A 26316-nucleotide genomic window follows, 5' to 3' on the forward strand; every position below is an offset into this window, starting at 1 on the left:
TGTTCACTAGTTTCTTTGCTGCTTTTTCCTTCTTGCATCTTCCATCTGGGTTCAGTTTCCTTCTTCATGAAATACATTTTGTCAAGTTCTTCAGGAGAGTTTTTGGCAGATTTACGTTGCCTGAAGAAGTCTTTATGTCACCCTTTCTCTTGAACAATAGCATAGCTGGGTGTGGAATTCTAGGTGGGCAGTTACTTTCAGAACTGTGACAGTAGTATTCCATTTTCTTGGTTCCTGTTGCTGCTCAAAGTGGGATTCATTTGTGGGTAATCTACCATGTTCCCTCTTTGGCTGCTTTTAAGATCTCCTCTTTGTCTTGGTCTCCCGCAGTTCTCTCTCGATGTGCTGTGTCTAGGTTTATACTTACTTTATTCTGCATAGAACTCATCTTGCTCAAATCTAAGGATGTAAGTCTTTAGTCACTTTTGGAAAATTCTCTTCTAATTATTACTTCAAATATTGCCTTTTCCTCATTCTTTGTATCCTTTTTTCCTAGAACTCCCACTTAAATTATGTTGTATCTTCTTCTGTCTTCCATATCATAGGAGAGGTGTTCTCTCTGTGGTGCCTTCTGGAGAAATGCCTCAGAACTATTTTCCAGTTCAGTTTCTTCTCCAGTTGTGTCTCATCTGCTTTTTTTATTTTATTCTCCAGTGAGTTTTTAATTTCAGTGACTACTTTTATCATTAGGATTTGTTTCTCAAATTTTATTTTTCTTGTCTTATGTTTTTCTTAAGTTTTTAATTCCTCCTTTTATGCTTTTAATCATTAAAAACATAATTTTTTAGTGTTTAACAGATTATTCTGTTATCTGAAGTTCTTGGGGAGGTATATAATCCTGGGGACTTGCCGTGGACTCATGGTGGATTGCTTTCCACGTGTGTTCTGGTAATTTCAGATTGCGAGTTTATTTTCAACAGCGCTTTATTTATTGTGGGGATCCAGTATGGCTTGCGTTGTGAGTATATCCCTCCAGAGTAGTTTTATGTTTTCTTCTGCCAGCCTAGAACCACCTTTTATTTTAACTTGGGAAGTTTCTGGACCATTCTAGGGTATGAATCTGTATTCCCCCCTCCCCCAGACCTGCATGAAAACCAGCATGTGGCTATGGATTCCTGGCAGAGGACTGTTTTTTCCCTACCCTGGCCTAGCCCGAGACACCAACTTAGTCATTTTCCTGTAGTAAAGAGCATGCATTCTTCTAATCCACCTTTTAATTAAGGGCGTAGCCCTTTGAGAGTCTTTGCTTTAAACAGCATCTCAGTTGCAACTCTCTGCCTTGTGCAGAAAAGCCCACTCCCCATCCCTGAGAGTGTTGAAGACCAAGCCCTTGGGTTACTAAGACTGTGTCCCCTGCTTCCCTCCAGGAAGCACCAGCTCGTGGCTCTGGCCTGTGGTTTCAGCTCCCTGGGGATTTCCCATTTTCTTGGGACTACAGCTCTGCAAGTGAAATGTTTGCTATATTCTGTCCAGCATTTTTGTGGCAGAAAGTGTTTGTGGCAGGACGGCTTTTCAGGAAATAAGGGCTGCCGTATTGCCAAAAGTAGATCAATATATAGTGTTGAGCAGTTTAGCATGCCTTATAATCAATACTTAATAAATGGTATGTAATTTTAGGGTTCCAGAGAGGGCCCCCACCACTACTAGACTCAGACTCTCTTTGTATTGGAGTCGTGTATCAATAGCATTTGAACAGAGCACTCCACAGCTGAAAGAAAGCTTAAAACTGCAGGCCTCATGCAGAACCATTTTCCTGGCCAGATTATCTCAGTTTAAAAGATGGGCACAACAAAATTTTTGGCTACTAAGAAGCTTTGTGAAGAAAGTATTTAAAGAATCAGATCTTTTTTCTCCACAGACTTAGGCCCAGCAAGACCTTTAATATTATCTGCACCAGCCCAACCCCCTCATTTGATAGACCCGGACAGAGAGGCCCCGGCGGGGGCGTAGGTTCTCCGGCTAGTTTATCTCTAGCAGGACTAATATGTCATCTTTATCCTAAGCTCCTTGGTCCACTTAACAGTTATTGTCATTTGTGCGTTCCCACACCTGCATTTCCTGTGTAAAAGTGAGGAGTGTTGCTCTCGCTGCTAGGGTTAGAAATAAAAGGAACTAAAACCAAAATCCCTTTCTAAAGCTTCTTGCAGGGGTTTTGAAGCAGGTGGATACAAGTGCATGGTTCCGTGTAGGCGCTCTGGTGTGTAGCTAATCTTCCTTGTGTCTGTGCAGAAAACCTTCGGCACCTCAGCTTACGCAGAGGTTCTCATTGCTGATCGACTGGCCCCTCTAGCCTTCTGCTCACAATGATGAACTCTCCAGTTGGATGTTTCCAGTTTCTGTTTGCCAGTTATATACCTTTGAACATGGGGGTTCTTAATCTGGGAACTAAGATTGGCATTCACAGGTCTTTCTGAAGGTCTTTCACAACTCAGATTGCATATGTGTGTGCCTTCAAAGGTTCTGTGGTCAGGAAAGATTAAGAACCCAGGGGACGTTAAGCAGGTGGGGTGCTGTGTCCATGTGGAGTGAGGGGTAACCATTGTCTCCTTTGAGCCTTTGGTTGGCCCTGAGATTGGAGCGTGGCTTTCTAAACGAGATGACAGAGATGAGTTCTTTGCCTTCTTCAGGACTGATGAAACCCATGATGCCCCAAGATTCCCTCAGTGGGACTGGCTGTCGCTCTGAGGATCAGAACTGTGTGCCCCCACTGCAAGAAAGAAAAGTGACTGCCATCGATCCAGCCCCCATGTGGAGCCCAGAGGGCTACGTGGCATTGCAGAGCAAGGGCTACTCGCTCCCCCACCCAAAGTCGAATGACACTTTGGCCATGGACCTGCATGTCAGGTGAGATGAAACTTAATCTACTGACCTGCAGCTGAAGGAAGACTCTCCAGGTCCTAACTGAGAGGGGGATTCTGGGAAGAGGCACTGTCCCAGGAGACACTGCCTGAGGGAAAGGGGTGCCTCGTAGGGACTGCCAGCGCCCTTTGGGGAAAGAGAGAGTGATAAGGATTGCGTGAATGCTTTTGTGTGAGAGGCACTTGTCTGATGGCAGGACTGAAGGCCGAGGAGAAATCTTGGGGTCAGAGGCAAATCTGGCTGAACTTTGGGCAGGGGATCGAGGGGTGGGGGCCTTGCGGGGCAGGTGGGGTCCAGCGTGTGGGTCATGGCTCCTTCCTGTGAAAGTGAAGCAAGCTGGCCGTGCCGGCCCAGTGCCCCAGACTCTTCCCGGACTCCCAGGCTCCAGCTTGTTGTTTGAAGCAGAGGATCCCCGGCTGCTCTCTGTCTACAGAGTGGCGCACTGAGTCCACCAGCAGCCACTGCCTTCTTCACTCTCTGGACTCCCGGGCCACCGGCCAATCCATGGCCCAGCAGCTCTGAGACCTGTTTAAAGAGAGAGCAAGTGTTGGTGCTTATGTTTTTTTCTTTTTTTTTTTTTATAATTTTTTTCTTTTTAAAACTAAGCTCTGTGTTCAGCATGGAAACCAGGAACCAGGCTCCAATCACATTGACTGATTTTTCTGGTTCCTTTTCAGGAGTGAAAGCTCTTACTCTGCCTCACCCGGAAGGTCAGGGGGCGTAAGTGCCCAGCGCGATCTCCTTGAGGAGAGAGGGGAGGAGTACTTGAGTGCTTTTGACAAGAAGGCCCAAGCAGACTTTGACAACTGTGTCTCTTCTCAAAGAATAGGCCAGGAGCTTTTGTTTCCACCCCAAGAAAACGTTCAGGAAGCAGGTGCTCCTGGGGGTCACACCCCAGGCCTCAGGTGTTCCCCACTGGATCCTGACTTTGCACCAGCAGAGAAAAAGCCAGAGTATAGCAGTTGGGACATTAGCCACCAGCCTAAGACCACTGACACAGCCAACGGTGTCGAGAAGGAGGCGCCCCCAGAGGAGCCATCCTTTAACGTCTCCTCCTGGGAGAAGGAAGGGAGCCCCAACAAACAGCCGTCCCTGGAGCTGGAGTGGACTCCCGAACCCCGGGGCTCTGGCAGCCAGCACCAGGAGCAGGCCAGCAGGACCCGGAGGTCAGGACCCATCAAGAAACCTGTCCTAAAAGCCCTCAAGGTAGAAGACAAGGAGAAGGAACTAGAGAAGATTAAGCAGGACCTGGGGGAGGAGAGTGCCCGCCTGGCCAAGGAGAAGGGGCCGATTCACAAAGCAGAAAAGGACGAGGACGAAGAGAACAACGCCACGCTGGCCAACTCCTCCCCCTCTGCCTTGGAGGACCAGGGCTCTACCAGTGCTAGTTTGGGCCATGAGGCCAGCAAGTCTGAGGAGGACGAGAAAACTGACAGGGCCTGGGAGACCAGAGCCTCCCGGGAGTCCAGCGATACCCCTCCGACGAAGAGGAATAACTGGATCTTTATTGACGAGGAACAAGCGTTTGGGGGCAGAGGGCAGGCCCGCAGCCGCGGCCGTGGCTTCAGAGAATTCACTTTCCGCGGTAGGCCTGCAGGCAGCAATGGCATCTGTGGAGGGGGGATCCTTGGGGCGCGGGGCATCTACAACAGCAGCCAGAGAAGCGGCCGAGGCCGGGGCCTGCGAGAGTTCAGTCAGCCCGAAGACTTCCCCAGAGCCAAGCCCCGGCGAAGAATTGCCAGTGAGACCCACAGTGAGGGCTCCGAGTATGAAGAGCTTCCCAAGCGGCGTCGGCAGAGAGGCTTAGAGAATGGGAATGAAGGCTCGCTCCTCGAGAGGGAGGAGAGCACCTTGAAGAAAGGTGACTTCAAAGATTCCTGGCGGTCCAACAAGATGTACTCGGAGGACCACGGTGGTCTGGATGCTAAGAACCGAGGCCCTCGGGCCTTCGGGCGAGCCCTCCCTCCCCGGCTGAGCAACTGTGGGTACGGGCGGAGAACCTTCGTGTCCAAAGAGTCAGCCCACTGGCAGAACAAGAGTCCAGGCACCTCCTGGCAGGAGTACAGCTCTCCCGATGCGTGCGGGCCCCGGCGACCCACAGACAGAGACTATATCCCAGATGCTTACAGACATTCTGACTCATTTGGCCCCAGGGGCTTCGAGGACAGCCGCTTGGAGGACAAGAGGTCATTCTTCCAAGACGACCATGTGGCAGATTCTGAAAATGCAGAGAACCGGCCCTTCAGGAGAAGGCGCCCCCCTCGCCAGGACAAACCCCCTCGCTTCAGGCGCCTCAGGCAGGAGCGTGAATCCTTGGGTCTCTGGGGACCTGAGGAGGAGCCCCACCTGCTGGCAGGTCAGTGGCTGGGCAGGTCCAAACTCTGTCCTGGGGACAAGAGTGGCGCTGTGGGCCGCAGGTCCCCCGAGCTCTCATACCAGAACTCCTCCGATCACGCGAACGAAGAGTGGGAGACAGCCTCCGAGAGCAGTGACTTCAGTGAGAGACGGGAGCGGCGAGAAGGCCATGGGGCCGAGCCCGACTCCCAGGTGGACGGCAGCCTGCCTGGGGCCGGTTTGGGTGAGAAGAAGGAGTTGGCCAAGAGGAGCTTCTCCAGTCAGAGACCCCTGGTTGACAGACAGAGCCGAAAGCTGGAGCCGGGGGGGTTTGGGGAGAAGTCTGTTAGGCCCGGTGGTGGTGAAACTTCTCCCCGTTATGAAAGCCAACAGAATGGGACGCCTTTGAAAGCCAAAAGGTAAAACAAAAACAAAGCCCAGGTTCTTGTTTGTTGCTGTTGTTCTGTTACGAAGCCGGTTTTTGAAGCAGCACTTCATGCATGCATGTCCTGCCATATGTCAGGTGCCCCTGACTCTCCCTCTTGTGCTCCAGACGGGTGACTGCCCACCAAGGCCATTCGTTTGAGCGTCTGCATCACTTGCTCTTACACCGCTTGTCTGCTTCTCTTGTGGCGTGTTATTGTTGTTGTTTTTGTTGTTGTGTGTCTTGAAAACCAAAATTAGAGTCCCCACTCCCGTGGTCCTCTCTCAGCAGCTGTCCTAGCACCCGTCGCAAGAGTTCAGTTTCCATGTGTGTCCTTGGAGGCCCGCCGCAGTGAAGGGGAGTTAGCCGTGTGTGGAGCCTGGTGAGCAGCGGTCAGTTCACCACGTTCCTCTGCTCCAGGGCTGCTGTCAGGCAGCGTCTTGCTGGGGCATTGCTGGCTTCCTGGCCCTGCAGAGACAGCTCTTCCCTGAGCGGCTCTGCTTCTCAACAGTGAGGCGATGCGGCACCACCGTGAGTGGCATGGTTAAGAGCCAGGCAGTAGCAAAAGAGAGTGGGTTGCCTGAGGCCCGGGGAGCATCTCTCCTCTGGAATTAGAGGCTTTGAGGTGGATGATCTGTGCTTGGTGTCGGCTCATTGCCCACGGGCTGCCCCAGAATCGGGGAAAGAGGAGACCACGTGCAGGGAGTCACTCGTGCAGCCTGCATTTCTGATCATGCACAGGTCCTGACCGCTGCTCACCTTCCATCCTCCTTAGAATCTTGGGTACAGAAAGCTGGGGTGTAATTAATTCATACCCCCAAAGAAGGAGCCACAGGAGAACGCCGATTCTCTCAAGTGTTGGTCTAGCCCAGCTTTCCAGGCCCTGGGTGCCAAGAGTTAGCTTTGCTTCTGATTTCCGCCCCAAGAGCTTTGCAGTAGGGCAGGGCCTAGGCTCCTTGCTGGTCAATCTGCTATGATATGAGCAGGAAGTTCTATGGCTCTGTTGTAGGCATGTCGCCTTCTCTCTCTCCTTTCTGTAGTCCCGATGAGTTAGGCACATAGTGGGGAGGAGCAGAAATACTGAGCCCTGGGAAGGGGTCGGGGAAAGAACAGCTTTAGCTTTCTCCGTGAGCGGGTGAAACTCTGCCGTAGCAGTGTGGCTGGGGGTGGCCTTCCACGTAGGCTTGCACGTGATGCACTGCTACTGGTGAGCAGCCTCTACAAAACAGAGGGGCCGGTGGCAGGAACTGGGCGTGGATCAGGGTGCTGTATGTGTTTGTGTGCTGTGTGCATATGCAGTTTTTCCTTTCCTCTCCTTTCCCAGCCTGTAGTCGCTGAGCTCACAAGATCCTCCTTCCTTTATAGGTCCCCAGATGAGGCCTTGCCTGGAGGTCTTGGTTGCAGCAGTGGGAGCAGCCACTACACCCTAGATCGGGCAGCCCGTGCCACCTCTGACATCCCCGAAGCCTCTTGTGAGAAGGCAGAGAAGGAGGCCAAGCTGGCTGCTCAGAGGGCGGGCGAGCAGGGAGAGACAATCAAACAGTTTGACCTGAGCTATGGAAGTGAGTCTGTCCCCTCATATCTTTGGGGGGAAGAACCCAGGCAAAAGCAAGGTCCACACAGCTCTGCGGGTGTCTAAGCTGGCCCTCTCACTGATCATCTTAACCTCTGGGCAGATGCTGTGCTAAGTTCTGGGGCTATAGTGGTGAGCAAAACAGATATGATTCTTACCCTCGGATTGCTTATAGCCTTGCTAAACCCCTATAGCAGCGTTGCAGTGTCCCAGTTTTTTTAGAGGGGGAACCTGAGGTCCAGAGAGGTCAAGTGGTTTGTCAGTGGTCACACAGCTGGTTAGTAGCAGAACTGGGACTTCACTGTGTCTGTCTCCAAAAACTATTTTCCTAACTGAAGTGCTACTAAGGCCTCTTTGGTTTGAGATAGCAGTGTGTTAGAGGGAGCATGGAAGGGTATAGAAATCACAGCCAATTTCTGTAGACCCCGATGGATGCGCTGCGGCTCCTTGGAGGTGTCAAGCCAGTTACTGCCTGGCCTTCTGAGCTGAGCCCATACTTAGATATCAGGTGCCTATAGGGTTGGGTTATTCTTGGCTTCTGATGAATGGAAACACTGTCCTTCTTGTGGAATCTTGCTTCAGATGCCATCATTGAAAATTGCGGGTCCAGCCCCGGGGAGGAGAGTGAGGTGGGCTCTATGGTGGGTGAAGGCTTCATCGAAGTCCTAACCAAGAAGCAGCGCCGCCTACTGGAGGAAGAGAGGCGAAAGAAGGAGCAAGCCGTGCAGGTGAGGGGGTGTGAGGTGAGGAGGGAGCGGGGGTGGGAGGGCAGGCTGGTGCAGAGAAACGCAGAGCCAGAAGTAAGACAGTCCCGAATTAAGCCCAAGATAGAAGAGAGCAAGAAAGGAGTATTTATTAAGCATGTGTTGTCTCCCGGTGCCCACTAGCCCAGTGGCCCTGTGGGAGCAGATGGTGTTATCACGGTGCTTAAAGAGGGAAACTTGTCCTGGGTGACGACATCTGAAACGTGGCTGAGCAGAATGCAGACCTCCATCAGCCCCCAAGTCCTGAGTGGGATGCGACTTGTCACCCTGGGAGTCTTGAGGGTCGGGGACCCTGCACTCAGACGGAGTCAGGGCTGGGCTCTGCACACTTGCCCCTGCTCTCGGCGCTCAGATCACAGTCCATTGGTCCGTCAGCCCTTTCCAGGGATGGTTTAGTTGACATTGCAGTTCACACGTGGTTGAGGTCTTGAGAGACAAGCGTTCCAGCATCTTGGGAGCAGTTTCTGGTGGTGTGGGTTTGGTGCCCGGGGTACTTTTCCGGGGAGAACTTGTCATTCTTCACCTGATGTCAAGGCTGGACTGCATCGCCTTTTTTCTCCCTAGGTGCCTGTCAAAGGTCGAGGTCTTTCCTCCCGGATTCCTCCTCGGTTTGCTAAAAAGCAAAACAACTTGTGCCTGGAACAAGGCGATGTGACTGTGCCTGGCAGTAGTTTGGGCACCGAGATTTGGGAGAGCAGCAGCCAGGGTAAGAGTTGGGGAGTGGGACTCAGCTCCTTGGCCTGTGGCCGCCTCACAGGCCTAGAGTCTCTTCTTTGGGAACAGCCTGCTTTGGGGGCCATGAATACAGACAGAGCATTACCTGTTTCCTGCCTGCTTCTACTGAGCCTGGAGCGTTAGATGCCATTGTGGCACCATTTGCTGCTGCAGCCCCTGAACAGATGTAAACCTTTCTCTGCCTGAAATTTGGTGGAATTCCGTTTGTCCAGTAATCAGGAGAAGGGGTAGCCCCCTGCCCTACCCAACTGAGGTCTCTCAGAGAGTTGGCTTGACTCTGCCCATGTCAGTTATCTTTTCTCCGTACCTTGTGGGAGAGCAACAGATGACTACGAGGAAGGAGAAAAGAGTCCAGAAGCTTTCTGTCTGCTGTGCAGCCTTCTTAACCCAGAAGGAAGGTCCTGTCAGCTCCTCCCTAACTGCTTTCTTAGACAGACAGCCCGAGGCCAGAGTAAGGGAGACCTTACTTGTTGGAAAATAATTCATATCCAATGCTATTTTTCTGGTAACTTTTCATTTTAAAATACAAAACCATTTTAATTGAGCAGATTCTTCTTGAATGCCTGCTTGGGGCAGGGCCCTGCAGAGTACACAGATGGATAAAACGACGACACATGGCTCCTCACGGGAGGAGCTTGGAGAAATCATCCATTTCCGGCTTATTTTTATACAAAGCAGCCAAGCCTTCCAGAGTGAATTGACTTGACCCCAGAGCCACATGACAAACACCCAAGATTCTTGGTTCTGGGCCTTGATTCTTTCAGATTTAATCACATGGCCTATCCTCCTGTTCCTGGTTAAAACCTTGGTTGCAACACATTGCAACCTTGGGAACCTTGGGAAATACTCAACTCTGATTGAAAGTATGATAATCTTTAATAAGATATTGATATTGGTCAGTTTGGTGGTGCGTATGAGTTATAGTTATCAGACAAATGTCCAAAACCCCCACCCACTGGAGTAGGTAAGCAGAGCAGACTAGACTCAAGAGTCACGTCGGTTGTCAGGCCTTTCCCTCCAGGATTCTGCCATGTGGCTTCAGAGGGCCCCTGGACCTTAACATAGCATGGAGAGTTTTGTGTACGTACACAAGGTCCCTGGCTTTTGTCGGAATCTCAGAGTGGTCTGTGAGCTAACAGAATTTGAGTAATACCAGCTTGGATCTTTCAGAGATTTTACAGAAATAAATAGTTGACTTAAGTATAAGAAGGCTTCGCCACAGCAGAGGTAGTGATGCAGAATTCTAACAGTTGTGAATGAAAAGTTGCTGGAACGTTTACTAGAGCATATGATTGATGAAACAATGAGAAACATGTTTATTGACATCTGTCTGAGGGGGTTGGAAAGTTGGGTGAAGCTGTCAGACTGGCTCCTGTGTATCCAGTCTGTTCACTAGTGTATCGTTTGCAGGGCAGGAAGGTGACTGGGGGACTTGGGTTGTGCTACTTGGTCCTCTGATGCCGTGACTCTGTCTTCCTCCCTTTGGCAGCCCTCCCCGTTCAGGCCTCGACCAGCGATTCCTGGACTAAAGCCGCCACTGTCTTCAACAGCACCGAGTCTGGCTCTGCTGAGGTGAGCGGCCGCCGTGCTGCTTGGGTGCTGAGTGTGTGCTCACTGTCCACATGGCTAGCTTGTCCCGGGCCTCCTTCATGCCCGCGACCCGCCCGAGCTCTCCCTTGGCCACAGCAGTAGAGCCTGGACCAGAGGCCATTGCCACGGGCCCTGGCTCGTTGCTGGTCTTTTGTCTTGATTTCTGGCCTGTGTGAGACAGAGGGAGAGAAGGATGACCACGGAAATCCCCCCTGGTAGGGCAAGCGATTGAGGGCCTCTCCCCTGAACCTGGGACAGTGGTCACATGGTCTGGTTTGGGTCACAGGTGGGATGAGTTTGGCAGGCTCTGTCCAGGGCCCACCGCGTATCTCGTGGTTATGAGCTCGGGCGGGGTTGGTGCATTTGGTCATGTGTCTTCAGTTGTCAGGCACCATTGGCAGTTCAGGACCAAAATCAGGACAAGACTCTGCAAGGGGCAGGCCGATTGGGAGTTTGCATCTCAGTGCCCACTCAGCCTCGCTTTTTGAATGGTCGCGTTTTTGAGTCTGGGGTCAGGCTCTAACCCATTTTGTGCCTCGCACAGCAGGGCTTTAAGAGCAGCCAGGGAGACAGTGGCGTTGACTTGAGCGCCGAGTCTCGAGAGTCGTCTGCAACCTCCTCACAGCGCAGCTCCCCGTATGGCACTCTGAAACCAGAGGAGATGAACGGGCCAGGTCTGGAACCCAAGGCCGATGGCCACAAGGAGCAGGCTCAGAAGCAGTCTGAGCAAAAGGTACCCTGGAAGTCTCTTTCGCAGGGCCAGGGCCGGGGCAGAAGGGGCCATTCTTTTTTGTTGTCTTCTATTCCTGGGTGCTTAGAAGCTTGACATTGGAGTCATTGCAGTCTTTGTGTCTCAGCCTGTCTGTTTTTCCATCAAGGATTCAGAACAAGGCTCAGGACAGAGCAAGGAACACAGACCAGGACCCATCGGCAATGAGCGTTCTCTGAAAAACAGAAAGGGCTCGGAGGGGGCCGAGCGGCTGCAAGGGGCTGTCGTCCCGCCTGTCAACGGGGTAGAGATTCACGTGGATTCTGTGCTGCCGGTGCCGCCCATCGAGTTTGGAGTTAATCCAAAAGTGAGGCTTTGACTTGTTTCCTTTCTTCCCTCCTTTTTTTTTCATACTTGGAAAGGAGGGAGGGGCTTAGGGTGTCTCTTAGAAAGAGCAGGGAGATGGGAGCTAAGTAGACCTCCAGGGGAGCGTGTTGCTGTGGAGTTGTGCACGGGGGGTGCGACTGAGCCGCCTTCTAGATTGTCCTGCTGACACCAGCCAGGTTCTCAGGCTGAGCAGGCTGGTGATCTTCTGTCGGGTCAGCCAGTGGCCATGGGCAGGGAGAGAGAATAAAAAGGGGGTGGTAATCTTGTTTGAGTGCCGTCGGGAAACATCTGGCCATCTTGCTTGTGTGATGAATGCTGCTTAGTGGAGTTTTTAGTGTGTGTATGTGGGGAAGATTAGCTCTGGGCTAACATCTGTTCCCATCTTCCTCTACCTCTACTTTATATGTGGGATGCCTGCCACAGCACGGCTTGATAAGTGGTGTTTAGGTCCGCACCTGGGATCTGAACCTGCGAACCCGGGGCTGCCGAATTGGAGCACGTGAACTTAACTACTATGCCACCGGGTCAGCCCTAGTGGAGTTTTTGAGTCACTGAGACCAGACTGTAGGTGTAATTAATACGCATCTCTGCTGAAAGGCGAGCCAGGGTGATTTCAGTGGGCTCTGTTCCCCTTTCTTCAGGACTCTGATTTCAGCTTGCCGTCTGGTTCTGCCTCTGGTCCTGCAGGGAATCCGGTTGTCAAACTTCAGGAGGCCTTGGCCAGTAACGTAAGTCTGTGCTTCCACCTCCAGCTCTGTTGTCCCCTATGCTGGCAGGCTCTGGGTGAAGGAGCCTGGTGTGGTGCTCTGAAGCTAGGCGACGAGGACCAGCACCAGCTTTGGGGTTGGGCAGACCTGGGTTTGAGTCCTGGTGCAGTCTCTAGCTAGTTACATGTTGGACACGTTTCTAGAATGTTCCACACCCTGGTTTTGTGACTTTAAAATGGGATAATGTAATTCCTGAGGTCTGGTTTATTTGGCATTCTTTGATTCTACAGTCTTCCAAGTTCTGTGGTTACATATGTTTGAGAATGCTGGGCTAAACAAACTTCTTTACTCTCAGATTTCTTAGAATCCCTGTAATATGCTAATGGGCACTGGGCATCTGCAAAAGGAGGGTCTAGCAGTTGCATTTCTGCACGTAGTTACCAGGCACCTGTCTTTCATAGTTTCCTTGGGGGCTGACACAGGAGCTGGGGAATCCAGGCCAGGTTGTGAGTGCCCACGTGCTCGTAGCCGGTCATTTTTGTGTTGTTGAGATGTGGCTGGCCCTGCTGACCGCTCTGTGGGGCGGGGATGTGGAGGTGGCTCTCCACGGACTTGTGTCTAGGGCACCGATGAAGGCAGCTATTTGGAGATAAACTATGGTCTCTGCTGCTGCTGGCAGCTTCGTCTTGGTGGTCTTGAGTGCATGTGGCCAAAACTAAAGGTGCATTGTGATGTGCTATCTCTTTTCCTCTCTGCCTGTCTGTGTTCCATGGTTTCCTTCCCCTTCCAGGCTGGGCTAACGCAGAGTATTCCCATCCTGCGGCGCGATCATCACATCCAGAGGGCCATTGGCCTGTCCCAGATGTCCTTCCCCACTGCCGACCTCACTCTGAAGGTAACACCAGCCCTGAGTGAGCAGCCCCGCCCACCCTCCTGGGGCTTAGATTTGTGCTGTCCGTTGCCTCCCTGGTAGTAATTTTCACCCCTCCTTTGCTTCCAAAGATGGAATCTGCACGTAAGGCTTGGGAAAACTCGCCCAGTTTGCCAGAGCAGAGCTCGCCAGGAGGCGCTGGCTCAGGCATCCAGCCCCCGTCCTCTGTGGGAGCCTCCAACGGAGTCAACTACAGCTCCTTTGGTGGGGTTTCCATGCCACCCATGCCTGTGGCCTCTGTAGCACCTTCTGCTTCTCTTCCAGGTATCTGCACTCCCCCCACGCCCCACCCCCAGCTAGCTCAGGGAGCTTCTCCATTCCCTCTTGAGAGGAACCTTGGATTGACAGCCTGAGCACCACCCCTGCCTTGACTTAGGAGTGTGAAGAAGTGGGAGTTTGTTTCTATGCTGGGTGGTTCTAGCTTCCCACGTGCTGCAACTTGCACTTCCTGCTTCCCTGCTCTGGGAAGCAGAACCGTGGGACTTGGGCGAGGTGCTCATACCTCCTGGAGAGAGGCATGAGCAAAGACTTGGCTTTGAGTCAGACCTGAGTCACATGCAGGGGTTGCGTCTCCACCTCCGCCAGTGAGTGTCTCAGCGCTCTAAGCAGTGGCTCTCTCCTCTGTAAAATAAGAGGAGGGGGATGATGGTGCTCTGTGGAGTGGCCGTGCCCATGACACAAGGTCGTCCCTGGAGAGTGCTTTGTATCCACTGAGCCCTCGACAATTGATAGCCCAGTTGATAGCCGTTTTTATCACTGTGTTGGTGCCCCACGGGAGAGGGTGGGGGTTTTGAGGGCCCAGCTGCCAAAGTCTCAGTGATGCAATTCCAATAGATCCTTCTGACCCTCCACTGTGGACTCAATAGCAGGGAGATGAAGAGGAAAGTGACTGAGAGACCAAGGCAGCCCTCAATTACAGTGAGACCCCTCCCGAGTGTACGGGGCAGTGGGCGAGTGGTCAGTTGGGAAGGGTAGGCTGGAGCCCGCCCCCTGCTTCTGGGCCCTGAGCTGCTGCCTCCCCAGGTTCCCTGAGGGACGAGCCACGGGTGTGGTCAGCGGGCGTAGTGCTGGAGGAGCACAGGGCCAGCAGCAGGGGACACTCCTTCCCTCCACTGATTCTGCAGGAAAACGTGCCCTTGTAGAATGTCCCTTACAGGGACGTTCAGAAGCAGTGAGACTTGATCCTATTCTACCTCCTCTCGGATTCTGTTTCCAGGCAACCACCTGCCGCCTCTGTACCTGGATGGCCATGTGTTTGCAAGTCAGCCCCGGCTGGTTCCTCAAACGATACCTCAGCAGCAGAGTTACCAACAGGTGATGACAGCAAGCAAGGTGGCCCGGTGGGGGATGGGGGTATACCACATAGTGTGATGGCCATCTTCATTGATTTGTTCATTGTCTGTCTCGTTTTCTGTATCCCTCACATGTAATGCTCAGCTCCTGGGACATCACAACAATCAGTCAATGTTTGTTGAATGACTAAATGAGAGACGAGAAATGGAGCTCAGTGCTCCAGACTCTGCTTAGTTTTCCTTTCTCAAAGTTCTCCTTCCTGTATCCTAGCTGGGGAATTAGCTGAAACGGGATTCTCTTTGGTGATCAGGTGTCCTTCTGATGAAGAGAAGAAAGGCCTAGACTTCCAGGCATGGATGCATTAGAAAGAGGTAGCTTTAGAAATGAGCAGATGTTTGTCTTTGTGCTGGATTGGCACACTTTCTGTGCTGCAAGGGGATGATTTCTGGAAGTCTCCCTTGTGCAGCTGGTGTGGGGCCTTCTGAATGGTCCGGTATCCGCACAGACTCGTGTGCCTGCACACCCGCAGACCAGGATGGTGGAGCTCTCAGGGAGAAGCACTGCTCCAAGTGCAGATTCGGGGACAGAGGACTTGGCCTGTCCTGACCTCTTTTTAGAACATATTCTTAAATATTACATTACTTAGTTTTGCAAGATTTTGGTCTTCATATAACTGGATCATACTGCATGTATTCTTTTTCATGTACACTTTCCATTTACTGCTGTGTTCTTGAAATCCACCTGTATTGATAAGTGTAGCTAGGATTGGTTTGCTGCTGTGCAGAATCCAGTATAGGAACATACCGTGGTTTGGGGCTGCTAGCCATTTTTTGCTTTTTCCTAAGAGTAAGGGAAGCACAGGAAGGACATGCTCGAATTTGCATCTTGGGCAGTGTTCCAGCTGCCACGTGGAGAGGGGCCAGGGCTGTGGGCGGTGGGTAGAGGAGAACCAGCTGGGAGGGCATGGTAGTTACCTGCCTGGCTTTCCGTCCACAGGCTGCCGCGGCCCAGCAGATGCCCATTTCCCTTCACACGTCTCTGCAGGCTCAAGCCCAGCTTGGACTGAGGGGCGGGCTCCCTGTCTCCCAGTCCCAGGAGATCTTCAGCTCCTTACAGCCCTTCAGGTGAGATGCGTGCGCTTGAGGGGCTGGCAGCTCGCAGCCAGAGGTTCCGAGCCTTCTGGCCTGTGGGCTTGTTCCTTTTGTCCTGCTGTTGGTCCCCGCTTTCTGCTTTGAGGCGGCTGGGGGTGTGGTGGTTACAGTCCATCATTCCCTGTTTTGCAGGCGCGGCCATGAGCCTGATACTTGGTTGGCCCTGCTTTTTTCCCCATGTCCTCCTGCCCCCTTCCCTTCTCCCCTCCCCCCCCATCCCTTCTTCCCGCCTTCCACGCCTTTGACCTGCTCTTCAGTGTGTCTGACGTCCTGTGCTTTGGTATCACACAGGTTTTCCTGTGCCTTGTACAGCCTGGATGTGTCCATTTGTTTAATCCAGTGATGCTCAAACTGTGATCTCTAGACCAGCAGCATCAGTACCATCTGGGAGCTTATTATAAATGCAGCTTCTCAGGCCCCATCCCAGACCTTCTGAGTCAGAAACTCTGGGGGTGGAGCCAGCAAGCTGTGTTTTAGCAAGCCCCCCCGGGGATTCTGATGGGTGCTCACGTTTCAGACCCCCTGGTGTCCGTGCACACCTGACCCCGACCATCTGTCTGGCTTTTGCAGATCTCAGGTGTACATGCACCCCAGCCTGTCACCGCCCAGCACCATGATCCTCTCTGGAGGTACAGCCTTGAAGCCTCCGTACTCGGCGTTCCCAGGCATGCAGCCCTTGGAGATGGTGAAGCCCCAGTCCGGCTCACCCTACCAGCCCATGAGCGGAAACCAAGCCCTGGTCTACGAGGGCCAGCTCAGCCAGGCTGCCGGTCTGGGTGCCTCCCAGATGTTGGACTCCCAGCTCCCACAGGTCAGGAGTGCAGTCACTCCCCCCACAAACACTAGACCTCTTTTCCCTCAGACTCCTTTTCCGTTTTATCTGCCTCTTCGTGCGTGCTGACTTACGTGCGGTTTGTAGCCCTGACTGGTCCTTAGGCGGCTAGAACCAGGGCCATATCTTCCACCTCTTCTGAGTAGCCCCCTCACCTCTTCATCCCTGAGACAGGCTTTCCCCTCAGCCCTGCTGCTCCTGCAGCCTCTCTCGCCGCCTCATACTGTGGGGCTTGGGGATGGGGAGTGACCTCTTGGCACACTCAGTGATGTTTCTAGACCGCTCTCCCTCCTTCTCAAAACCCCAGCTTTGAGGCCCACACCATAGACTGTGCTCCTGCTGGCCTCCACGTTCCTGCGAGCGCCATATTCCTGAATCCAGTGTTTGGTTCTCCATCTTCCTCTCCCTTGACCCATTGGCAGTATTGGACAGCTTTGAGGGTCACTCCCCTCCCCTGCTTTGACCCCTGGCTCAGTCTCTCCAACATGCTGCTTTTCTAGTTCTCTGTGGTTTCGATGGTTTCTGCATAGATGATACCCCCAGGTCGCTGTACCATGGGCTCTGTCCCCCCAGTTACATGGCCTTGCCACCAGTGCTGTACTTCTGCCATCGTTTCCAGCTTAAGGGTCCTCCCCAGTCACCATCTCTGACTTTTCTACCTTCCTCTCTCTACTGAGCTAACTCCAGCCACCTTTTTATCATTCCTCACCCCACTGTGGGCTCACTTCCCTCCTTGCCCTCGTTAGTGGAGCCTCTCCTTTGTATTTGCACTCACTCCCCCGCCGCATTGTATCCATCCTGGTTAAATCCAGTCCTGCTTCTGCTGCAGCTATTTGTGACCGGAGAAAAACAGACCCCCATTCAGACTGGACTTGGGCTAAATATGACCTTGCTCCAGACAGTCAACCTCAAGTGGGTCTGGGTGCCTCCCTGCGCTGGAGCCCAGTCAGGCCCCCGCCCTCCCGGTGGCTGTTTCAGACTCACAGCTTTCTCCTCATTGCCTTCTATCCCACCGTGATCTTGATTCTGTGTCACCAAGGAAATATCAGTAGTAACAAAAAGAGAATTTGTACAAGCTCGCATCGCCACGTGTCTTTGCCTGCGTGGGTGGCTGTCGCCAGGGTGGGCCAGCCGTGCTCTCTGCTCTCGCAGCCCATGCTTTCCACCTGCTCTGGGCCGGGCTCCAGCATGTCTCCCTCTCTCCTGCCTCAGTGTCCTTTCCTGTCAGCACACAAATGTGCCACAGTGCTGCCCTCCGGCTGTGAGGGTCTCTGATTACATCCCCAGCCACCCTCTCTTTGCCCCTTCAAAAAAAAACCGTGAAGGACCCCAGTAAATTCCGTGTGGCCGAATCTGATGGTTTGTTCCTCACGCTCCTGCTGCGTCAGCAGCATCTGAGCTGATCACTCCTTCTCCCTTGAAGCACGTTCTTCACGTGGTCGCAAAGACTCCGCTCCTGGTTTTCCTCCTCCACCCGAAGCCCTCTTCCTTGTTCTTCTCTGCTCTGTCCTCCTTGCCTCCCCCGTCTGTAATGTCGTGTGCTCCTGGGTTCTGTCCTCGGGCTAGAAATAGTCCTGTCCGTGTTCTCCCAAATTTATATCTTCAGCCTAGATCTGTCTCCTGGACCTGAACTCCAATCCAGTGGGCTGCCCAGCATCTCTGCCGGGATGTTTTGTGGCATCTCATGCTTAACGTGTGCAGACATTGTGTCCAACACGTGACTTTCCGTGCGGTCCTTCTGGTTGTCTAGTCCATGTTGTCTTGGGGCCCTACTTCCTATGACACCTGCTCTGATCATTCAGCAGGTCCTGCCAGCTCTACCTTTGAAAAGTGTTCAAAATCCAGCCCTTTCTCATCTCCTCCACCCACCACCCTGTCTGGGCTACTGCAAAGCTCCTGCCTGATCGCCCTGCTTCAGCTCTCGGTCCCTGACAGTCTGTTGTCAACACAGCAGCCGTGGTGCCCCTTAACACACAAGTCGGGTCATACCACACCCCAAGCCAGCGCCCCACAGGTGGCAGCGCTCTCCTCGTCTTCATCCTGCACCATGTTGTGTGCAAGGGAGGTATGGGGTCTCGAGGCTCTGGCTGCCACACGTCTCAGTGATGCAGTTCCAATAGATCCTTCTGACCCTCCACTGTGGACTCAATAGTAGGGAGATGAAGAGGAAAGTGACTGAGAGACAAAAAGTGGCCCGCCCCTGTCCCCCTGTCCTGAGAGTCTCCAGGCCCACCTCCTTCCTCTCTCTGGACTTTAGAAGTGGTCACTTAGGCCTTGCCGTCGTCACCCCGTTCTTCTGTCATAACATGCTTCACAAGGATCCCAGAGGCTCCCTAAAGACCAGATCCCAGCTGAGTCTTGTTTTCTAGCCTCCCTAGAGGCCAAGCAGTAGAGGAGCTTTTCCTTTCTGTGCTGCACAGAGGGATGCAAAGACAGACTTCCTGTACAGCTCTCATCTTTTGGGACTTGGCTTAGATGTTCCCTAACTCTTCTTCCCCCTCCCCAGCAAACCCCCCTATGCACATGGGGTTTGCTGCCTGCACTTTGCACTCTGGGCACCCTGTGGCTGTGTCCAGCATGCCACTGCACTGTCATGGCCATTTCCCGGTCAGACAGTCTCCTGGTGCTTCCCCAGCACATAGGTGCCTTCAGTAAACCTTCGTTGGATGAAAGCAGGAGGGGCCGGGGATACCCGACCTTTTGCGGACTCGGAGAGGAGCCGCACACTTAGGCTGTGAACTCCTCGCAGTGTGGCGCCTGCCCTTGTCTTCTCACCACCTGCTGTACGTACTCCAGCGATCGGACCTGCCCCCTGCCATCGAGAGTGTGAAATCTAGGGTAATCTCTGCTGTGCTCTGTAGAAGCCCAGCATCTTTACTGTTGTGCAAAGGCCTTGCTTTAATTCTTTTGAAATAAGACTCTGAAGTATAACATGTGGTCACTGTTGGGTGCGTGTGTAACCAGTGGTCTGTGGCATTCTCCCCGACATCCATTCCTCCTCCTGACTGTCCCTGTCGTCCAGCAGCTGACGATGCCGCTGCCTGGCTCCCAGCTGCCCCTGCCTCGGTACGGCTCTGGGCAGCAGCCCCTGCTTCTGCCACAGTCCATCCAGCTGCCGCAGGGGCAGAGCCTCTCTGTCGGGGCCCCTCGAAGAATTCTTCCACCTGGGTCCCAGCCTTCGGTCCTTAACACCAGCAGAGAGGTAAGGATGGCTTCATCCTGCTGTGATCCTAGGGAGGGTCCTTGTCTCATCAACCCTTTCGAGCTAGTCAGGAACCACTGTTGTGGCAGAAAATGCCAGAGGTCTGGGATGCAACCTCCTGGCCTTGCCATACCACTGATTTCCTGCTTGTCGTGAAGTCCTCTCGGAATCCCATGGCAGGAACAGGGTTCGTGTGTAAGCTAGCAATGTAAGCAAGCTTGAGTGTGTGTGGAGACTGCAGAGCAGAAAGGGACGTATGTGTGATTGATGCCTGAGGGACAGCACGGCCTGGGAAGCATCTGTGAGTCTATTTCAGATGCAGGTCTCAGAGATCCTGATAGAAGATGTCTAGGGCTGAGGTCCAGGGATCCGCATTTCTCACCAGTTCCCAGGGGTTCTGCTGAGGGTGGCCTCTGGGGTAGAGAGGTCATGTCCACAGCATTGTCAGTGCCCTGTGGTGGTGCACAGTCTGCTCTCCCCACCCTACTCAAAATAGAACAAAAACGTGATGGTACCTGCTTCTAAGAAAAAGCCCTCTTAAGCCTTGATTGGAGGGGAAGGAGAGCAGATTCCTTTAAAAGATAGCTCTATCTGGAAATTCTCTGGGGCCCTCAGCGGCTTTGCCCAGCGTGAGTCCGCGAGGGTCAGCTGGTCTCCAGGGCCATCAGATGACAGCTGGTTACTTCTTGGTCTCTTTAGTCCTCTCAGATGGAGATGAAGGGCTTCCACTTTGCCGACAGTAAACAGAATGTTCCTTCAGGAGGCTCCGTGCCATCACCACAGACCTACAGGTAAAAAATGCCCTGGGAGTCGGATGCTGCATGGCCGAGCGCTCGCTGTAGATGACACTTGATGGTTCACAAGAATCCATGGGGCACAGGGAGAGCAGTGGAAGGGCACTGAGGCTGGTCCCCTTTGTAGGCCCATGTGTCCCTGTGAAGTTCCAGTGCTGGATACACTCGTGTTTTAGTTAACCACGAAAAAATCAGGAATTGGGAGAATGGCTTTGTTTTTAATCATGATCATCAAATGCTCTGGATTGGGAGAGCCCTCTGGAAAGGTAGGAAAGGGAATGGCTAACGTTTTAATAGTGTCAGGACCGACCCTGACTACTCACAGCTTTCTCACCAGATTTTAAAAACAGATTCACTGGCCAAGAAGGCATGCACCCCGGAAGGGGAGGAGACTTTCCTTTCCTGGGGCCGCTTTCCCCTGAACTGGCCCTCTGACCCTGCCAAGGCTTGTTACCGCAGGGCTTGTGGGGCCGTGCGTTGCACACAACGAACTGGCACCTCTCTTTGCTTCCTCTGTATCTGTCTCCACTTCCAGTAACTGTCCCAGGTCCCTTAGCTGGGTTCGGAGGTGGCTTTGTATGGATTATGTGGAATTACTTCTTCTATTAAAAAGTGCGAGAACCTCTGGTTTTGCTGACCTTTTCACCCCTGGAGAAGATGTGCTGGGATGGGAAGACAGCATGCTCTGGCTGTGGGCCCCAGGGTTGGGACAGTCGACTCTTGTTACATGTGGGAGATTCCTGGAGGTCCCTCCTGTTTGCAGATGAGTAAAGCAGACATGTGTGACTGCAGTGCCCTGTGAGAGGTTGACGGCATGGCTCTGGAGCGCCATCAAACCCCTCCACGGCACACAGCCGCCTGACCAGTTGAGGAGCCCTCTTGCCAATCGGATCACCATCTCTGCGAGTCGTTTATGCTGCCCGTGGTCACTCTGCCCTGGTGCTCCTTCTTGGAGTGTTGAGGCCGAGGCCACCTCTGTCACATCATTCCATATTTCCAACTGCATTTCCAGAGAAAGGGATTTTTGTGATTTCTTTTTCCCCCATTTCATCATCTTTTCTGTTCTTATTTTCATTCTCTTGGCTTCGCTTACTTTTGTTTGTTTTGTTTTCCAACCATATTTTTCACATAGGCCAAAACAACAGAACTGTAAGGAAAATATATATGGAGAGCAGCACAGAACAATGAGTATAATTAGGAAGAAAGAAGGAAGCTTCAAGTAGAACCAGATGCTGCCATTCCTCTGCTGCCACAGGCAGACTTGAGCAGCATCTGGCTTCCTCAGAGGCAAATCCAGAAAAACGAAGCTCCCGTAACAAGAGTCATCTGTGTCCATTTGGTGTAGGAATGGCAGCAGCTTTATTCTTTGGAGAATATTTAGAAAATATAAGCCTTAACTAGTAGCTTTTGTTTTGTTGGTGTGTTAGTGGGGTTGAAAAAGTTAGTGTATTTTTATAGAGCAGTGTTTCCCAAGTTTTCTGGAAATGCAGCTTCTGAGGCATGCCTTGCCAAAAAAGGGTTCCCTGGTCAGATACTTGGGGGGCATGCTGTACCCGAGTGGCTTGTTGGGAGTCGTGGTGCTCCTCAGCACGGAGTCTACGCGGCCCCACCACCGAGAGTCCTGTTCATCTCCGCACACAGCACTTCAAACGCTTTTTGACCACAGAATCTTTATTTACGTAATGCCTGATTAACATCCCTGAGCACTAGTGTCGGGTCAACGGAACACATTCAGAAAGATGTTCTACATTTTGGTTCCTTTTGGTATGTCTCTCTGCCACCCCCTGCCCCCCAAAACAATGAAGAGTAGAAAAATATTTGGCATAATTCTTATACCAGGTTTATAGACCTTTTCTTGGGTCATAGAATCACTTTGCTCCAGACCCTCCAAACCCTGAGAGATGGTTAGTGTCCGTCCATCCATCCGGTCAGTGTCTGCCCGTAGTAGGGGCCTCGGCCTCTGCCCCCTCGGGTGCGTCTCTGTGACCTACGTTGGGGGCGCCAGGGCAGACCGTGACCTCCGCCCTCACTCCTCTGCACTCTGGCTGTCTGCGGTCTTTGTTTCCTCTGTGGAGAGGTCCGCGCCGCGCGCTAGGCTTGATTCCGTTTCCGTGGTGATGCGTGTGTGTTCTCACCCCCTGCCTTTGGTTTTTTCAGGCCTAGCTCTGCTAGCCCCAGTGGGAAGGCCTCTGGATCAGCAGTTAACATGGGCTCTGTGCAGGGACACTACGTTCAACAGGTAGAAGATGGCTTTCCAGACCCTCCGGCCCCGGACGCTTAGGCCCGTCTCCAAGCGCCAAAAGAGAAGGGACAGTCCAGCCTGTTTGAGTGTGCCTCTTATAGAGAGAGACGTGCCCTAGGGCTTAGAGTATGGCGCCGGGAGCCGGGCAGCCCGAGTGCCCCCTGGCGAAGGCATTTCTCCTCTTGACGGGCGTCTGGATCCTTCCTTGTCCTGCAGAGAAGGGAGGATGCGGACTCCTCTGAGGAGGTGACGCCAGAAGGTGGACTATCCCTCCATAGTGATTTGGGCTGTGAAGGCGCTGGACACGGTTAGGTCTGTGGGTCAGCTCTAGAAGCCGGGGCGTGTGCGTGTGTGTGTTCGCTCCCGTAAGTGCTGTGTCTTGTCTTGGTCTTTGGCTGGGTGGGATGACAGATGCAGTGATGTTTTCCCATTTTATAATACCAGGGATTTCTCAGTGTCTTTGCATTCAGGCACTATTCTTTTCACTACTGCTCTAAAACGTGACGGGGTTCCAGAGCTCAGGCCTGGCAGGCAAGGGTTTTAACAGAACAGCACCCCTGGGGGGTGGAGGTGGAAGGTTGATCGCTCATTTCGTTGGCTCCCCAGAGGGTCACTCCTTGAATTGCTTGGACTGAGCTTCTAAAGCTTCTTCCAGAGTTCACCCCACTGTGTGAGGGCAGAATCAAGGCTGGTCACTCTGTGACACATTCCACTGTGCGGAGCTGCAGGCTGATGGCACCCTGACTAGGGATCTCATACTAGGGTCCTGGGGAAAGGTTTCCACAGAGTGGGAGTCGGGGAGGGTCCAAGATCTGGGAGAAGCAGCTTGCCAAGAGGCCCCATACCTCTTCCGCAGACCGTGGGGGGGTTCTGAGACTCGGAGGGTGCGCTTGGATCTGCTTGGGGGCATTTTCACCTGTGGGGCATGGGGTGCACTGATTTGAAAAGGTTCTTCCAGTCGGCCTTGGATGTGTTGCTCCTGCAGAGGCCAGTGGGCATTGCAGAAGCCTTCCTGAGGATCCGGTGCCTTCTTGCCTCTCCGAATCACTGCACTCAGCGCCCGTGGGAGGGAACAGAGCGGCCTCATGCCAGTGTCCTTCATTATTTCTAAGTCTGGTTCTTCGACCAAAGGATGGTCTTAGGGTAGCTTTCCTCTGTGACTCAGCAGCAGGAAGTGGGTGGTGGGAACTATGTATCCAGACGGATGGTTCTGCGTAAGGATAACTTTCTTTGTCCCCATTCATCTGTCCAAAGGCAAAACGAGTGGATGAAAAACCCAGCCTGGGAGCCGTGAAACTGCAGGAGGCCCCTGCGGCCACCTCCCAGATGAAGCGGACCGGAGCAATCAAGCCTCGGGCGGTGAAAGTGGAGGAGAGCAAGGCCTGAAGGTGCTCGGCCACACCTCGCCCCTTGTGAGGACAGTGAGGACAGGGCTACCACTTGGCCTCTCCACAGCCGGATGCTCGGGAGTCTCCCCAGATCCACCGTCCAACCACAGGCCGGACTGAGAGATCTCCTTTCTCTCCTCCACTCCTGAAAGCTCCATTGTCCAGCCAGCCTGCCCCCGTGGATTTATGGCATTGACCTGCTTACTTTAGTACAAACAAAACAAGCCAACGACTCCATTCCCACCTCCTCTCCATCCGACCTGGAGTGACTGGGGCCTTTGTGCAGTGCAGATGCCCCGCCCACTCCGTCCTGCTCCACACAGCCGGGCGCTTTCTCAGCAGTGCTTCCTTCCCTCACGGACTTCCGGGCCCTGGGCACAGTGGTTTGGCAGCCGGGTCATTTTAGTTTGAGGCTTTTTGTTTTAAAAAGCAGCTAAGGTTTTTACAAAGGAGAAAGGAAAAGAAAACAAAAACACAAGCTACGTCTGTATAGCTGAACTTTTATACTTTCTTCGCCATCCTCTCCCTGACCCCCAACTTGTGTTCCAGTAATTTCCTCTAATCTCTCTGCTGTTTAATTTGGTACATCACTGCGATACCTTAAGAGCTGACTCTTAAGAATGCATCTCCTCCTGCTCTCTTTCATTGGTTAACCTTTGAGGGTACTTGCAGACACACACAGAGGTTATGCAACACACCGTGGCTCACGAGCACTCCAGTGTCCAGCTATGTGCTTTGGAAGCAGCGATGTGAGAGACGTGAGGGAGATAGGTTCTCAGTTGGGTTCTAGCCCCTGGCCTGATGACTGCAGGGAGCTTATGGGCAGCCCAGTGAAGTTGATGACATTTTTTTTAGCATTAGAATTAACACAGAATTTCTGTCCTGGACTCTTCTAAAGCCAAAGCCAGTGGCTACGCTGACTGCTGGGCACTCAAGATGAATCAAGGAGATATGAAGTCACTGGTGTTTTCCAGTTTGGCCTGGAGGGGGCGAGCTGACGGCACCATGACCCCAGCGAATCTGCTCTGGGGCTCCAGCACCTGTAGGGGCTGCTGTTTGCACACACACTCCCTTTCCTCAAAGCTTTCCAAAATACACCCTTCTCCTTTCTCCTTACCTGCCGCTTAATCCTCTGGATCCTCTGTCCCCACCTCTCACGCAGCTGGTCACTAGAAACCATGAGGGTTTTCCACGTGGTGGCAGGAGTGCACAGACAGCTTTTGGTTGGGTCTGCAGCAGAGGCGTGTGGTCTGTGAGGCTGCTGGGAGGGCTTCCTTTTTCTCCTTTTCTTTGCTCCCAGCAGCAGACCCAGGTTGTTGGGACAGAGGGGCCTGAGCTGGGCAGTGGGTGTCAGTTTTTCCAGACGGCTGGGGCAGGGTCCAAGGGGAAGATGGGTTGCAGGGCTGACCATGGTTCTAAAACAGCCTGGGCAGCCTTGGAAAAATGACCGCCTCTCAAGTCTGCAGAGCTGCTTCTAGCAAAATGTTTGTGTGAGCCATTTCATGCTGGTTTTTTTTGTTTTTCAAATGGTTTTGAAATGTTTTTCATGCTGGTTTCTTATTTGTTTTTCAAATAAGAACTAGAAGGAAATCATCCCAGATTCTGTCATTCCAAGGAAAGGGGAGGGGAAATTTCAAGTTTTGCACATGCTCTTCAGAGTAACTAACCAGTCATCTATCTAAAGGAGTTGCTGCCTGCTACCGCTGGTGGTTCCACAGCGGTTCCAGGAAAGACCTGGCTCGGAGGATGAGCAGTAGGCAGGCGGGGATGTGCCCCCCGGAGTCCTCCCTGGGTGTCACTGCAGGTGTGTGATTCTGCAGGCTGTGGTTCTAAGCTCTGCGTAGTGTGGAACATGGGGAAAGAAGCGCCTCGGGAACTGCTGGAGTAACTCCTTGTTGCCGGACTGCTTTGAGGAGGTGGGGAAACAGCCTCCTAGCAGAGTGCCGGGTGTCATCTGGCGAGGGCTGTGTTCTTGAAAGATGCTTTCCTGCTCAGTCTGTAGCTCTCAGCATCCCCTTCTGGCCTCCACCCGCAGACCTCACTTCTTCACAGCTTGTGCTTTTTTACTTCTTCATCCCCCGAATCTTTACTCTGAAGGCCCTTCTTGAGGGACTGCCCACTTGACGGAGTCGCCTGCACTCACGTGCTGTGTGCTCATCTGCCCTTCCCTCTCTTCCCTTGCCAGCATCTGACTGCAACTCAACTCCCTTCTGCCTGCCTCCACCGCCCCGCTGCCCCTGCAGGAGCCACACACGACCTGCTGCCTGTACACTGAGAAATACGGCCAGACCCTTCACCTAGTTCTGATGCACATTGTTTGTCAAAAGGAAAAAAGGTTTTCTCATTTGGAAATTCAACAAGCCAGCCCTGGATCCTGTTACAAACTCAAGATGTACCCTTC

General features: G+C 52.9%; 1 protein-coding gene and 2 non-coding genes across 13 annotated transcripts in view; all 3 read left to right on the forward strand.

Moving 5' to 3' along the window:
• The window catches only part of PRRC2B (proline rich coiled-coil 2B), an 88649-nt gene extending 63867 nt beyond the window's left edge, over window positions 1-24782 (forward strand). For 3 of the 11 annotated variants that reach the window (XM_058524317.1, XM_058524319.1, XM_058524326.1), the window contains 18 exons: window positions 2628-2844; window positions 3537-5612; window positions 6983-7179; window positions 7773-7918; window positions 8519-8660; window positions 10179-10261; window positions 10824-11012; window positions 11158-11355; window positions 12017-12103; window positions 12873-12977; window positions 13085-13277; window positions 14230-14327; window positions 15303-15430; window positions 16028-16268; window positions 19312-19491; window positions 20191-20282; window positions 22443-22524; window positions 23782-24782. In XM_058524317.1, coding sequence (XP_058380300.1) covers window positions 2628-2844; window positions 3537-5612; window positions 6983-7179; window positions 7773-7918; window positions 8519-8660; window positions 10179-10261; window positions 10824-11012; window positions 11158-11355; window positions 12017-12103; window positions 12873-12977; window positions 13085-13277; window positions 14230-14327; window positions 15303-15430; window positions 16028-16268; window positions 19312-19491; window positions 20191-20282; window positions 22443-22524; window positions 23782-23913 — 4586 coding nt within the window. In that variant the 3' untranslated portion in view covers window positions 23914-24782. Of the gene's footprint in view, window positions 1-2627; window positions 2845-3536; window positions 5613-6982; window positions 7180-7772; window positions 7919-8518; window positions 8661-10178; window positions 10262-10823; window positions 11013-11157; window positions 11356-12016; window positions 12104-12872; window positions 12978-13084; window positions 13278-14229; window positions 14328-14616; window positions 14670-15302; window positions 15431-16027; window positions 16269-19311; window positions 19492-20190; window positions 20283-22442; window positions 22525-23781 lie in introns of those variants that run through there. The other 8 variants (XM_058524318.1, XM_058524321.1, XM_058524320.1 and 5 more) reach the window with 7 other exon arrangements.
• On the forward strand, window positions 13825-13910 carry LOC131393832 (small nucleolar RNA SNORD62). The gene has a single exon (XR_009215977.1). It is a non-coding gene; the product is annotated as a small nucleolar RNA SNORD62 (small nucleolar RNA).
• LOC131393833 (small nucleolar RNA SNORD62) lies at window positions 18387-18472 on the forward strand. Its single transcript, XR_009215978.1, has one exon. It is a non-coding gene; the product is annotated as a small nucleolar RNA SNORD62 (small nucleolar RNA).
• Window positions 24783-26316: the final 1534 nt, after the last annotated feature.

This window comes from Diceros bicornis, chromosome 28 (assembly GCF_020826845.1).
Source record: "Diceros bicornis minor isolate mBicDic1 chromosome 28, mDicBic1.mat.cur, whole genome shotgun sequence".
Classification (NCBI taxonomy): domain Eukaryota; kingdom Metazoa; phylum Chordata; class Mammalia; order Perissodactyla; family Rhinocerotidae; genus Diceros; species Diceros bicornis.